This window comes from Abramis brama (genome assembly GCF_963993115.1).
Source record: "Abramis brama genome assembly, chromosome: 18".
NCBI lineage: Eukaryota > Metazoa > Chordata > Actinopteri > Cypriniformes > Leuciscidae > Abramis > Abramis brama.
The window spans coordinates 22,577,158-22,593,391 of NC_139980.1; the positions used below are offsets into that span (position 1 = coordinate 22,577,158).

At 42.7% G+C, this 16,234-nt stretch overlaps 1 protein-coding gene across 1 annotated transcript in view; it reads left to right on the forward strand.

Annotated features, from left to right (window-relative positions):
• The window catches only part of rev3l (REV3 like, DNA directed polymerase zeta catalytic subunit), a 137,338-nt gene that overhangs the window by 85,399 nt on the left and 35,705 nt on the right, over nucleotides 1–16,234 (forward strand). The window contains exons 10-14 of the mRNA XM_084091112.1: nucleotides 7,302–7,430; nucleotides 7,888–8,101; nucleotides 8,352–8,494; nucleotides 8,596–12,427; nucleotides 12,542–13,395. Coding sequence (XP_083947238.1) covers nucleotides 7,302–7,430; nucleotides 7,888–8,101; nucleotides 8,352–8,494; nucleotides 8,596–12,427; nucleotides 12,542–13,395 — 5,172 coding nt within the window. The remainder of the gene's footprint in view (nucleotides 1–7,301; nucleotides 7,431–7,887; nucleotides 8,102–8,351; nucleotides 8,495–8,595; nucleotides 12,428–12,541; nucleotides 13,396–16,234) is intronic.

The following is a 16,234-nucleotide window of genomic DNA, read 5'->3' on the forward strand; positions in this document are numbered from 1 at the left end:
GGCGAGAACCAACCAGTCGTCCAGGTAGTTTAGGATGCGCATTCGGCTCGATCTGAGGGGAGAAAGCGCCGCGTCTACACATTTCGAGAACGTGCGGGGGGCTAGGGCCAGTCCAAACGGGAGTACCGAGTATTGGTACGCCGCATCCTCGAACGAGAACCTCAGAAAACGTCTGTGACGCTTCACTATCTGAATATGAAAGTACGCGTCCTTTAAGTCCACTGAAGCGAACCAGTCCCCGGGACGAATTTGTGCCAGGATCTGTTTCAGTGTCGTCATCTTGAAAGCGCGCTTGTGAAGCGCCCTGTTCACGGGTCTCAGGTCCAGGATTGGGTGGAGACCTACTCCTTTCTTCGGCACTACAAAGTAGCGGCTGTAGAAGCCGTTTTCCCGTTCGCTCAGGGGAACCGGTTCTATCGCTCCCTTTTCTAGCAAACTGTACACTTTCTGCCTCAGAATGTGAGCGTTTTGGGGCAAAGTTAATGACGGGATCACGCCGCGGAAGCGGGGTGGTCTGCGTTTGAACTGAAGTGTATACCCGTGGCGAATTATGTTTAACACCAACGGCGAAATGCCTGGAATAGCTTCCCATGCTGCTAGAAAATGATTCAGTGTGCGCGTTTCTAAAGTTGCGGTCATCGCCACTGAGTTCGCCGGCGCTGCCGGAGGGTTGTGAGAGGGGGGGATACCTCGCGCCCACGAGGTGGCTTTATAGTTATGAACCGTGATTCTGCGCTGCTTGAGGGCAGGGCGAGTGACACAGTGTGGGGTGTTTTGTGAAGAGGTAGTTTGCTTTATTGAACATTTTTGAACACAAACAACAACCTTCACACATTTTGAACATGCGTCGCTCAGGGCAGAACTCTGAGGGACCAAGTGCGTTAGAGCACGACGCTTGGGAGCGGGACCTCCCTGGTGCTCTTTCTCCCTCTTGCCCGGGCCGTCAGGACGACTGCTTTGAAGCCGCAGGGTTCGTCGCGGGCTTCCGCTCTCTGCGCGGGCTATTCCTCCGGCCCATCCTCCTCTTCCCGGCGCCTTGCCACTGTCCGGTTCGTCCGCCGCGGCCATCCGGCTCGGGGTGTAGCCCTGTGGGTTGATGGCTGCCTGGCTGGCGCTTGAGGGCGGTGCGTGGCCGACGAAGAGCGGGATCGCTGCTGAGGCGGCGGTGCCCGGCGAGGGATGACGTGACTCATCGCCTTCGCTTTCTTCTGCGTCTCAGTGTAGCGCTCGGTAACTTTATCCACCGCATCTCCGAATAGGCCAGTCGAGGTGATCGTCGCGTTGAGTAGCGTCTTCCTATTGCCGTCTTTCACGTCTGATAGGGTGAGCCAGAGGTGCCTGTGAAGGACCACCAGGTACCCCATCGAGCGGCCGATAGCCTGAGCCGAGCGCTTGGTGGCCATGAGCGTGAGGTCCATCGCTGAGCGCAGGTCTCGGATGACGCCAGCATCTACCGAGGCGGCGCCATCCAAAGACTTAAGTAGTTTCGCTTGCAGGACTTGGAGGATTGCCATAGCGTGGAGCGCGGATACCGCCTCCCCAGCTGCCCCGTAGGCCTTGTTGGCCTGGTGGGCCGTGAACCTACAGGGTTTGGACGGCAGACTAGACCAGACGAGCCCAGGGCAGGTGTCGAGGTCGGACAGAGATGGGCGGCGACGGTTTCCTCGACGGGGGGGCGTGTGCAGGTATCCATGGGTCTCTGCGTCGTCCACGGGGGCAAACATAGCCTGAGTAGAAGCGAGGGTGCGCGCCGACTGGGGTGCAGCCCAAGACTTCACTACCTGGTCATGTACGTCAGGAAAAAACGGGGTTCCTCTTTTCGACGCGGCCTGGCGGCGGCTCGATTGGAGGAACCACGTGTCGAGCTTACTCTTGGACGGCTCGTCCGGAGCATTCCAGGAGAGATCCAGCTCGGCGACCGCCATGGTTAGGATCCTAAGGAGCTCTTCCTGGAGGTCCGCCGGGCTCTCCTGTTCCGACTGGGTGTGCTCGGATCCCCAGTCTTTCTCCGACGCTGACAGGGACATAGAATCAGAAAGTCAGCGACTTCAGGAGGGGGGCGAAAAGTGGCGTCGGGGAAGCTGACTGCTTCCCGTTCCCTGCCGCCTCGGCTGGGGGGGGATCTCACCAGCGGCTCTCTGGCGGCGGTGAGCTCGATCCCCGCTGCTGCACGAGCCTCGTTCCGTCTGGCTTTGAGGGCTCGCATTGGCAGGTCCGCGCAGCTATCGCACGACATGCCATCCGACAGGGCTGCCTCGGCGTGAGCCAGACCCATACACGTGACGCAGAACAGGTGCGTGTCCGGAGGCATGATGGGGCCTGAGCACAAGTTGCACGTGGTCGCCATCGGATGCTGAAGACAGTAATCCTTCGTATCTTCCTTGCACCTTCGACGACGGCGAAAAGTTCTGTAGGATGTAGGTTAATATCTCAGAGCACACGATTTGAGCGTGAAGAGAGAGATTCTGATGGGAAATGACGTGACATGCATTTATACTGCCAGCGGGCTCGTCAGTATTTGCATACTTGCGTCATTGGCCAGCTGTTAGCTGGCGTTAGCCATAAGATTTCAGCAGAAGTGAAGTAGGGATGCCATATACGACATCCGTAATGTCGAAGTTCCGCCTTGATAGGGAACGTATGACAAAACAACCAAGATAAGAAAAAACTGGCATGATTCACGGAGTGACTGTCTCTGCTCTTGACAGTGCTGCCCTGTCTTTTTGAGCGCCACCCAGTAGCTACACGTGGAGCGGGCATGAGAAACGAGAGGCGCGGCAGCGATCAGTGGCGCTCACCTCATCATTACAGCTGCCGTTAAATGCTAAATGTATTTCTCTCCTCTATTTTGTCCTACACTGAGGTGCACCGAGACGAGTGACGGTTCCGCATCTTGGACTCAATAGCAGGTGGTAGCTTACCGGCTGCCGCGACCCTCACACTCTGCCGGCTCAGTGAGCTTTTTTTAAATTTGCACTTTATTTGATTTAATCCTCCTCACCATAGGCGACGATTTATGTTTATGCCGGTGTGTGTCCAGTGCCCACACTCCACCCCCATCCCCCCAAAAAACTGGTGGGGAAGGTATCGACCCTTGCAAAAAGTGGTTGGGACATGTCCCACCCGGAAATTACGCCTATGTTACCAACCAAACAAAAGCACATTCTTTTCATGAGTGTTGTCACGAGTCGCACTCTCGCTGATATCTGATGATTAGTAGCGGTTCAGTAAATAAAATAATTAAATAAATACCTATTTACAATAAGCACTTAACGCAAAAATAACTATTAAATAATAAAATAACTTCTAAAATCAGCTTGAAAATGCTATCATGAAATAAAGGTGAATCTGTAATTTCTTTACAATTTAAAGGTATACACGGTGTTATTTCGTCAGTCAATCGTGAAAGTCTAGTGGTTGAAAGCTTTTGGCAACATTAAATCCAGGAGAGAAGACCATTCTAAAGAGCAAGTAGAGAGTTTGAGTACACGTAATATCTGAGCGAGAGCAGAAACATGAGACTGTATATTTGAGAATGCGTGTCCAGTTGTGTGCGAGAGTGAAAGAAATCTGCCTGCAAGTTGAGAGATTTGTGCTCGCGCATTACTTGGATGCGCTCTCGACATTTGTCATTAAAATAACACCATAGAAACAGCCTCAAATAAACTATAAAAAAGTTTTTTTATTATTTATTTATATATATTTTATTTTTTGTGCCCCTATTATGCTATTTGAAAGATTCCTAATTTTGTTTTGAAGGTCTCCTACAACAGTTTTACATGCATCAAAGGGTCAAAAAACGCTTTCATTTTCTCATAATATTCATCGCACATTACATTTATTAATGATTCTCAAACGACTCAATGGGTGAATCAGTCTCTCTAAATCCCTCCTTTCCACGTAGTGCAGCAGATTAATGGCATATTTCAAGAGAATCGTTCAAATTGGTATAAAAGCATGAAATTTGGCACAGATAGCTAAGGGTCACTTGGGAAAAAGGCGTTGGCCATCCAAAAATTCAACATGGCGGCCATTTTTTCAAGATGGCCGCTATTTCTGTCAAATGCTCATTATGTCAATCATTCAAACAGTGATGTAGGCATAACATTTTGTGAAAATACTCTCTTCAGAATGTTTTTTTGGAAAACGGTGCTTGTCCCTCAAAAATTCAAGATGGCAACCATTTTTCAAGATGGCCGCCATTTTTCTTGAATCCTTAAAACATTTTTTTCAAATGGTGATGCTATCATGAAATTTGGTACAAATATTCTTAAAGGAACATTATCATGGAAAAAGATGTGTGCCACTCAAAAATTCAAGATGGCGACCATTTTCAAGATGGCCACCATTTCTGTCAGAGCTCAATTTAATGTGTTAAGGAAGGTTTCGTTTAATAGAGTGAACGTCATTACACAACCAGGGCACACTGGTGACTTCACTGCTGTGGAACTCAGCATGGGGTTCAGTGTCAGCTGATCTAGTTTTACTTACACTGTAGTTCTTGACTAGTAGTAATAGTATAGCTAAGTTTAGTGTCCCAAATGCTGTCTAACAGCCCCTCATCAATTAGCTAGTAATAGATGTAGTTAGCCGCACCTGAATTGACAGGTTGTGCCAGCGCGGGAGAGGCGGGGCAATACATGACTTGTTCATGTATGCTTACCTGGAAGGTGTACAGATCACACGGGACTTAAATGGCACTGGATGAATGATTGGGCTAGGTGTAGGTGACCCGTACCTAGTTGTATCCCATAACTGAATGTGTACTATGTCTGTGATTGAGGTGGTAAAAGGATAACCCCTCGGCCTTAATCAGACAACAAACCTCCAAAATGGCAAATGAAAATCCCATGTCAGCCAAGAGGCCAACTGATTGGATGAAATGTTGTCTTTGTCAGACAGACACAAAGGAACCCCTCCAATCACCACCTACCCATCATGTTTCTCAACATGATGGCTATAAAATGATTGCCACCAACATTCCACTCTTTAACAAGATGAACAAAATGCCAATGACCCTGGACCTGGAACGATTGGATGAAGGTGGTGGTATAGAAGCTACTTTGAGAAGGAACCAAGTGAAGTATCACTACAATTGTCGACTTCGGTTCAACAACACAAAGTTACTTCGTGCCCAGAAGCAACAATCCGATGCTCAATGTAGTGAGACAGATGAAGGCCAAACAAAGCATCGCAGAACCATGATGCAGAAAAGTCTAGATGATCAGGTTTGCTTTCTTTGTGATAACATATCTCCTGAATCTGACCTACGTCAGGTAATGACACTGCAACTGAATGACAGACTACATGAATGTGCACAAACACTGAATGATGCTAAATTATTGTCTCAACTAAGTGGTGCTGATGCCATTGCACAGGAGCTGAAATACCATCATTTGTGTCTCATTCATCTTTACAACAGAGAGAAACTCCACCTCAGAAGGCTTGAGAAAGAGTCACAGAGTGAAACGATTCAACCAGCCATCTTTCTTATGGCTCTTTCTGAACTGGTCACCTATATTGTTGAAATCAGTCTCAGTTCTGATGGTCCTTCCGCCTTCCGTCTCGCAGATACAGTGGGGAGAACAAGTATTTGATACACTGCTGATTTTGCAGGTTTTCCCACTTACAAAGCATGTAGAAGTCTGTAATTTTTATCATAGGTACTCTTCAACTGTGAGTGACGGAATCTAAAACAAAAATCCAGAAAATCACATTTTATGATTTTTAAGTAATTAATTTGCATTTTATTGCAAGACATAAGTATTTGATACATCAGAAAAGCAGAACTTAATATTTGGTACAGAAACCTTTGTTTGCAATTACAGAGATCATACGTTTCCTGTAGTTCTTGACCAAGTTTGCACACACTGCAGCAGGGATTTTGGCCCACTCTTCCATACAGACCTTCTCCAGATCCCTCAGGTTTCGGGGCTGTCGCTGGGCAATACGGACTTTCAGCTCCCTCCAAAGATTTTCTATTGGGTTCAGGTCTGGAGACTGGCTAGGCCACTCCAGGAACTTGAGATGCTTCTTACGGAGCCACTCCTTAGTTGCCCTGGCTGTGTGTTTCGGGTCGTTGTCATGCTGGAAGACCCAGCCACGACCCATCTTCAATGCTCTTACTGAGGGAAGGAGGTTGTTGGCCAAGATCTCGCAATACATGGCCCCATCCATCCTCCCCTCAATACGGTGCAGTCATCCTGTCCCCTTTGCAGAAAAGCATCCCCAAAGAATGATGTTTCCACCTCCATGCTTCACGGTTGGGATGGTGTTCTTGGGGTTGTACTCATCCTTCTTCTTCCTCCAAACACGGCGAGTGGAGTTTAGACCAAAAAGCTCTATTTTTGTCTCATCAGACCACATGACCTTCTCCCATTCCTCCTCTGGATCATCCAGATGGTCATTGGCAAACTTCAGATGGGACTGGACATGCGCTGGCTTGAGCAGGGGGACCTTGCGTGCGCTGCAGGATTTTAATCCATGACGCCGTAGTGTGTTACTAATGGTTTTCTTTGAGACTGTGGTCCCAGCTCTCTTCAGGTCATTGACCAGGTCCTGCCATGTAGTTCTGGGCTGATCCCTCATCTTCCTCATGATCATTGATGCCCCACGAGGTGAGAGCTTGCATGGTGCCCCAGACCGAGGGAGATTGACCGTCATCTTGAACTTCTTCCATTTTCTAATAATTGCACCAACAGTTGTTGCCTTCTCACCAAGCTGCTTGCCTATTGTCCTGTAGCCCATCCCAGCCTTGTGCAGGTCTACAGTTTTATCCCTGATGTCCTTACACAGCTCTCTGGTCTTGGCCATTGTGGAGAGGTTGGAGTCTGTTTGATTGAGTGTGTGGACAGGTATACAGGTAACGAGTTCAAACAGGTGCCGTAAATACTGGTAATGAGTGGAGAACAGGAGGGTTTCTTAAAGAAAAACTAACAGGTCTGTGAGTCGGAATTCTTACTGGTTGGTAGGTGATCAAATATTTATGTCATGCAATAAAATGCAAATTAATTATTTAAAAATCATACAATGTGATTTTCTGGATTTTTGTTTTAGATTCCGTCTCTCACAGTTGAAGTGTACCTATGATAAAAATTAGAAAACAGAGCTCTGATGATTCAGTAAACCCTTTTACCCTTTCATTGTCACTAGAAAGAGTGACAAGCAGCTTCATGCTGATGAAAGAAAACTGCAAAAACAAAGAGACTGTACACAGTGAAAATTAGTGGTGTGGGAGACTGTTTCACTTTTTGACATTGTCTGATGAAATGTCTATAATTTTTTTCCTTTTCACCATATAGATACAAAAAGGCATGGTGGGAAAGATGCTGAAGTGGCAGTTGTTGATGAAGAGGCCATTTTAAGTTTGTTGGAAAACAGTCAGACCTTCCTCCCTCTCTCTCAGAGAACCAACCAATCAGCAATACTTGGTACCGAGACTATCATAACAAATCTGATTCAAGCAGTGTTGTCGCACTGCGACTTTTTTTCTTAATCAGTATTTTAAATAAATCAATACATAAATACATCAAAATATATCTAAAAGATAATTTGTAATTGAGCAAGATAATACAATTGGTGTATTCAGAGATCATTTTAATATTTTATTTTTGTTTGAAGTTTGTATTACTTATCCCATTTACTTTTGCTTTATGCATAAAACAATAGATTGGTATTTCAATTTTTTTTTTTAATAGATATTATATTGAAAAACAACAAAACCTGATTAAGAAACTTTTTTTTTCAATTCTTTATTTGCATCTCTTTATATTCACATTCATTTCAGTTTTGCATGTGTACACATATGCATAATGCATCTGCTCTTATACATGTTCTTATTATATTTTTAAATTTACATTTACATATTCAACAATGTTTTTTTAACAGACAGCAATCAAGACCAGGCCATGGTTGATCTGCTAGAAGCATTGGCAGATGATGGATTTAGAGCCGACAGGTCCCAGCAGCTGTATGCTAGCTGCGGCTATAACAGTGATGATGAGGAAGCTGGGCCTGAGCTGGAGAAAAATGAGTCGGAGCTCAGTAAAATCATGTCACAAAGATGGGATAGTGACATGCCAGAACCCTCTGCCAGGAAAAGGTCACCAAATTTCACTTTTGTAATTGTCTGCTTTTAATTTTAATTTGCATTTAAATGATTAGGCAGATTAATTTGATCAGGAAACTCAATTTATTGAACCCTTTTTAACAGGCATTCAGAATAGGCCTCGTATAGCAAAACTGGCTGGTCCACAGCAGACAGATGATAGTGCGTGTGTGAGTTATGACTGTGCATTATTTAATTTGGTGGCATGTTGTTTAATCATAATCTGTGTTGCCTCCCTGCACAGATTATGCATGAAAGAAGCAAATGAAAGCTCCAGCGAAGAGCAGCAAGCCTCATCAGATGAAGAGGTGTATTGGAATGGAAACAGTGCTCTTCTTACTGACTTGTCCATTCCACAGTTGGATGGAGCTGCAGATGAGAATAGTGGTAAGCTCAATTTTAATTAAGTATTTTAATGAACTACAATGACAAGTATGATTGCTTTTGGTGCAGTAGTGTATACATACTTCTTGTCTTGTTTGCTGTAGATTCATCACTAACAGACAAAGGATCAAGGACACATTCATCTCTAATAGCAACAGAAAAGATCCTTGGTAGAAGAAATGTTTTTCCAAATGAAGCTGTCCGTATGGAGCCACCGTCCTCTGCTAAAATTGTTCTTGAGTACAAATGTGCTGAACATAGACTCAATCAAGAGGATTTAGCAGATAAGCATTTAAAAAGTCAAGAGGCAAACGAATGTTCAACTGGATTAAGAGTTAACAAAGAGGTGCCATATATTCAACCAGTTAAACACCCAGTCCCTTCCAATACAGCAAATATATCTAAAATTGGTGCTGAAAAAATTGGTATGCACTCTTTGTACACTGGTGAAAACCAAGCCACTGGCCTTAATCAGCCAGATCCTGATGATTCAGTGTTTGGAAACTCTAAGCTTCCCCTGAGCTTAAAAAAATATACCAGTATTAAAAATTTGGAAAATAACCATTTATCTATCCTGGAGAATCACAGGAGCTTCTCTGTATGTTATTCTGAGCTGATGAGCTGCCCCACCAAGACTGAAATGGAACTCAGTCCAAATGATTGCAGAAGTACTGTGATAAGTTTTGACCAGACACAAAGTCCTGTGGAAGAGAGCCAAGATTTGGTCCCTCAAGAAGCTGAGACAGGACAGGGAAGAAAAGAGGAAGATGTTGGTGAACTGAAAATAAGATACGAGGACTACCAAGAGAATAAAACTGAGAGGACCATTGTGGCACAGCAGGAGGCACACTACAAATTTTTTCCAAGCGTAATTCTGTCTAATTGCCTGTCCAGACCCATCAAAAAACAGGCCTGGAGCAAGACTGGGGATGGTTGCTGTATCTTAGACAATCCTGAACAGCGAAGGTCAAGGTTAAAGTTGACCAAAAAGAGAACTACATTAGGTCAAAAATGGGTAAGTCCTGTAAGGACTCCATCTCCTATGAAAGAGGAAGCCACAGCGCTTCCTTCCATCACTCCAGACTTTCTCCCAGAAATGTATAAGGAGATTGACATGAAAACTTCAGATCCACCAACTATTAAAGGTTTACTTGAGAGCTCAGTAGAGGAAAAACTTGCAGATATTCCCACCAAAGTCTCTTGCACAAAGGTGTCCTGTTTGCCAGGTAGCAAATATACCTTGCGGACCAAAAGAAAAAGGAGTTGCGACAGTGAAAAGGGGGATCATGCAAGTTCTGGTTCTTTCAAACAAGCTTTGGTGCAACATGAAGGCTTTAAAGGCAAAGATCATGTCTTCAGCCAAAAAAAAAGGAAACTGGCTAAAAAAGAGCCACCAATCATCATCAAATATATAATCATTAACAGATTCAAAGGTCAGAAGAACATGCTAGTGAAGATTTCTAAAATTAAGGCTGAGGAAACGCACACAGTTTTAACACCAGAAAAGCTTGCCGAATACAAAAAGCTCGCTCCTCTCAAAGAATTCTGGCCCAAAGTGCCAGAGTCTATGGCAGTGAAGTACCCGCTACTTGAGCCAAAAGTAAAGAAATGTCCCAAACGAAAAACCAAGGTCAATCCAATATCAAAGAGGGCCAGCATCTCTCCAAGATCTAGATGTCCACCAGCAAATCAGACTAGGAGGGCAAAGCGTCCCAAAGCATTGTTAACTTTGCCAAAATTACCCCCTCCATGGCCTTGTTATAACGATTTCACTGATGACTGCTCTACAGAGTATTCTGATGTGATGGTGGAGTTGGGTTATTTGTCAGAAAGAGCCCCCAGTCCTACTGATTCAACCCCACCAAGATGTTGGTCTCCTACTGAGCCTTTCCTGGAATCAAATTCAAATGATCATCTTATAAACCCCCATAATGATCCATGTCTAGGTTCACCCTATCAAGTACTGGCTTCAAAACCATGCCGAAGAGGTTTGTGGGATAGAAGCAGCACACCCAGGCCTAAAAAGGCTTCTGCTACCAGCCCAAAAAGACGAATTAATACCTCAACAAAGTCAGGGAACAAAGATTCTGTGAAAACTGAGGAGTCACAAAGGAGAAGTATTCCAGCAGCTTCAAGGAGGCAAAAAAAACAGTGTGAAGGTATTGAAGGGACTGTTCTCGGAGATGGCACATCAACTTCTCAGAAAGGCAGGATGCTGAATGAGAAGCAATCCCTGAGAAAAAAGCAGGTCAAAGGTAAGAAGAGTAATAATTCACAGGCTTCACATTCAGTTGACACTGCACCTATTACTTCCTCATCTGATGACATGACTCCTTTCCAACATCCCAGTTTTCAAAAAAGCAGTCCAGTGGATCTTACTGTCAGTTGTTCAGACTCCCAAACAGAGCACACCAGCACTGGAAGAAAGTCAAATCAAGATGTTTTTCTCATCAATGCCATTTGCTCAAATGACTCCTGTATTGAAAAACCTCTGAACAGTATTCTTTCCCCAGCCACAAAGTCTGTAGGTCATCCATGTTCTGTCATCACATACAGCAGTTCCAATTCAAAATCACAAAATACTAGTCAAGATGGGACCATTACAAAAAATCCCTATGAATTCAATTCAGATGCCTCTGGCCATGAAGAGAGCCCCATTATCGTACAGCATTCACAATCAAACAGAAAAGCCAACGTAAAGTCAAGAAGACCACAAACAAGAAAGAAAGATACCGTAACAACTTTATTGGAGTCTGTTGATTGTAGATCCTCCCTTACATCCCCTGTTAAGTGTGCAATTACAGATGGATCTCACAGAGGTCTCACATTGCCGTCAGACCCTAAAAATAGGGAAATGTGTGTTCCTGAGATCCCTTCTGGACTGGCTGTCTTGAAGGAGCTTCTCCAGAAGAGGCAACTAAAGGCAGGAAAGGAACCACATAAAAGTGATCAAATGACTGAGATTGTGTTTTCTACCAGTCAATCAACTGATATTTCCAAACCAGGCAAATCTAGAAGAGCTCTTTCATCAACATCAAGAAAACCAAGAGGTGCAAGAACTAAAGTTCCAAAAGAGTTAAAGTCCAAAATCAGAAGTAAGAAAAGAAAACCGGATGATTTGAGAGTTGACTATTTTTCATCAGATGACAGTCCTGTGTTTTTGTCTGATCCTGGCTTTGACAGCTGTTGCTCTATTGAGGATAGCTTGTCTCCGGAGCTCCCAGACAATTACAGTTTTGATATCAATGCCATTGGCCAAACCGAGTTCTCCAGTCTTTATTCAAGTAACCAGTTTGTGTTAACTGACAAGCACTTGCCTCAGAAGTTCCTTAGTGATGTCAGTCAGGAGGCAATTAATGCCCTGGTTGGGTTGGGGGACAGATCACAAAAGATGTTTGACGTTGATGAGAACAGCAAGCATGAACAGGACTGGAACAAGTCTGGGGCTCTTAGTCCAGAACTCTTTGAGAAAACATCTTGTGAAAATGGCAGAGTTTATACCAGTAAGGTATCTCTGTCTCTGCTTGATTCAGAAAAAATCTTTAGCAAAGATTGGGTGGGCTCTTTAGGTAAAATCCATGGCCTCAGCCACTTTCAGGACTTTCACTGTGAAAAGAGAGATGTGTTGCTTGACCCAGAGCCCTTTCCCCCCATTACTTCTGCTAATTTTGTTTATAGTGGTGTTTCCCCAAATAGTGATCCCCTAGATGGCAGTTCAGCAACACCAAGCAGTTCCCCACGGTCCATCAACTCACTGTCCCTGCTGAAAAATGCTGGTCAGAGTTCAAAGAGCGGAGGAACTCACATTCTCAAACCTCTCATGTCTCCGCCTACTCGAGAAGAAATCTTAGCTACTTTGATGGATCTGAACCTCTCAGAAGCCACCTACCAGGAACCATTCTGCAGTGACCCATCAGATGCACCATTGAAGCCAAGGTAAGAACACACAACATTTATAATGGATCCACCTGCAGAAGTTTTGTGTTTGTATATTCAAATTTTTAAATTCGATTATGAAATCATCCATACTCATTCATACTGTTTTTTCAGGGAGGTTGGTGGTCGGAAGTTGATTTTGGAAACCAGGCTGGCGAATGAACTAGTTGAATTTCATGGAGACTTATCTCAAGACGGCTTAAATTTTTGGAAAGTTGCATTTTGTGCCATGACAAATCAAGCCTCTGCACCAATCTATGGGTTTAAATCATCTATATTTATTAAAGACCAAAACCCATCTTCTGGCAGTGATCACAAAGTGATCATGCTTCCCTGCAAGTGTGCTCCAAGCCCAGAAGAGGTGCAGCTCTGGCTGCAGGCCAAAAAACAGTATGAGTGCCTTCAGAGGGACAAGAAACAAATGTGTGGCCAGACAGTTGCAGAGCTGATGCAGAGTACATATGACAAGATTTCATCTCAGAAAAAGGACTTGAATTCACCTTGCTCAGAGCATCATGATAAAATGCTTGAAAAAGCTTCAGAGTTGCAGAGTATCAGTAGGAATGGCTTAAGTTTACCCCACCTTTTCTCACCAGTTATGGCAGCTTCATCTGACACTAGCCCTAAGAGTGTGAAATGTACCTTGGACATGGAGACAAACAAAAGTTATCAGATTATCACTTCTCCAAACTCTCCTGAGATTTCTACATGGCAACAAGGCCTAGCTGAGATTAAACAAGATGAGGACAAGGAGGATTTTACCGATGGATTGCAATCCCCTGACGTGGATCAGTCTCAAAATCTCAATGTTACTGAAAATGTACTGCCAAAGGACCACTTGAGTCCATCACTTTTTCCCATTAAAGACCCAGATGTCAAATGCTCTTTCCTGCTCCATAGCACACCTGTCCACAGGAGAAGCTGCATTGACGATGATGGGTCAAGCTGTAGTCCAATAAGAAATGAGGGTAAGTTTTTTTTAATGGTTTTCATTGGAGTTTAAATCTTTTAGCTAAAAGTTGTTCAGTTCTGTTATCAATAATGAATGGTGGCTGAGAAGTGCAAAACAAATCACAAATTTGAAAACAAAAAAAGTTAGAAAACACAACAAGAAGTCATACAAAACTGAAAAGCTAGATATATTTTGCAAATGGAATATATACAGCTGATTGGACAAGATATCTACATATATCCCACAGGATAAGCTGAAAATGCTGCAGGCAGTTGAAGGTCGATTTGTGTGTGCATGTTTTAAATATTACAGCTGTATCTATGATGATTGTTTTTTACGATGCGAGATGACGTTGACATTGTCATAAGTATGTCACTCACTTTGCAAAAAAACTAAACAACAACAGACAAAAGCATGCCTTGTTTGTGTACAATTAAAATGTCCCTATAATTATAAGATTGTTTTTTTGTATTTTTATATCATATGTTCTAGTTTAGCATATCACACGAGCAAGAGTGCTGTTTTTTTCCCAAATAGCACAATTGCAAATGTGATATCGATTTTATAAAGTTAAATAAACAAGAAATTATTATTGTGAATATCATTTTAGACACAATATTGTCAATATTGATTATTTTTTCGCTATTTCGAACAACGAAATAGATCCAAGCAAAGCCACTGCACAACTGCTGTGCATCTCCAAGCAACTCAGCTGTGTTTTGATACTGAATGAATGTTTTTTTTTTAATAAATTGGATGATTCAGTGACCCATTCATAAAGACTGTAGACAGTTGCTTTGTTACTGAATGAATCAGCCGTTTGAACGAATCGTTGAAATGAATTAAGGACTCAAGACCGCAACTTGCTGCCACCTACTGGCGGTTTGAGTTTTTATATTTAATGTATAATTAGATTTTTTTTTTTTTTCAGTATTAAAAAAAAACAATCTCATAGCATTATGAATGTTATTGTAACAGCAGCATAAATGCATTCATGGGTAGAAAATGGAATTCATTGACAATTTCTTTTTGGAAACTTTTCTTATATTGTTGGCAGAGGCTAATAGCACCAAGTGCAAATAGTTTTAAGCAAATATTTGTATGGGTCGCTTGCGTTAAAAGCTAAACCTGCTGTTCTTTCCCTCTACACCACTCTCACTTTTTAGACTGGTTTCTTTAAAATTTTTGTCTGACCCAACCAGACAATGGTGGGCAGATTTACTGTAAAAAGTTTATTTTTTTCCATAATTAATCGCTGTTAAATCGACAGCTGTAATATTTACACATCCACACATATTCTAAATATTCTACTTAAACGGTTTTTGCAATGGTATTTAAATTAGTACAGAGAATCTTTAAAGTTTACTGGTATTAGTACAGACTACTAAAATTTTGGTATCGTTACAACTCTAGTCCCTAATGGCTGGAATACCCTACATGACTTTTAACATCTGAACATACTAGGCATCATACACTTGTCGACTTTGTAATTGTTACAGAGAAAAACTGGGCATCATACACTAAACAACTGAGGATCATTTACTACCAGACTTTCAAATCGTTTCTTTTTAAAATCTGAAAACAGAAACCCACGCCTACTTGCTAGGAGACACATGACAGATGAAACAAACATGGATGTGCAGGAGATTACCCCAGTAGTTGTTGTAGCAACTATGCTGAGTCTCAAACAAAAAATAATGAGTTAAGCACATTGTGATGTAGTGTTGGTTGGGCAGACGCAGTCAGTAAGGAACACTACAGATTACAACGGGGAGTTAGTGGTGAGTGGCGAAGTCTGTTGTTTTATCTGAGCTGATGAGTCAAACATTGAGGCTAATTTGTTACACATGTTCTGTTAATTTACTTTTGTATTGTTATTGTTATTGTATTTGTATTGTAACATTGGTAGACAGAGGACAGCTTCAGTTTCAGTTGCGATGCGTCATACACTACGTTGTGTTCTAAAATCGACTCAAGATATCAAACATGTTTTGATATCCTCCAACTAGATGGATTCATAGTCTGAAGCTAAAAATTCGGATTCTGTGCCCATCATACACTACACAATAAGCACAGTATGACAGTAGTGTATGATAGTCTGCACTGTTAGACCTTACCAGGTTTTTTTACAGTAAAATACTGGCAGCACTGTTGCCAGTAATATACTGTTAATTGTACAGTTATTTACTGTAATCTACAGTATGTTACTGTAAAAATGCACTAAATTAAAACTCGAGAAACCGACTGCCTTAAATTGACCAACTGTCATTTAAATGTATTAACTAAAATGTATATTGCATAAATAATGTGAGCAAAGTTTTACTGTGAACTTCTTTCATTAAAAAACTATTGTACATAAAAAGATTTCCACTGTCAACAACTACACAGTCACCGCCTGTTAAATAAAGCAACATGCAGCATATCATCAATGTCTCTAGATCTTCTCCTGGACTGAAGCTCAGGCTCTACTCTTCAGCACAATGGTGACCCAAAAAACACAATTTTACAGTAAACTACTGGCAACAGTGTTGCCAGTATAAACCTGTTTTATAACGTACAGTTTATTACTGTTAAAATACATTTTGTGGGTGTGTCTATCTTACACTGTTAACTAGTGTTGCACGGTGTACCGATACTTCAAAAGTATCGCAATACTCGGAAATTAAAAACGTCACGATACCTAAATTTATCAGTATCGATACTTAAAAAAAAAAAAAACGCCTCCCTATGGACGTCTGCGAGCACAAGTGGTCCACGACTCGTAGAAAAAGATGACGCGAGGAGTGACATATGGAAGTACGTTGCCTACCTTGCTCTGTTGCACGGTGCACCGATACTTCAAAAGTAAATCGGAA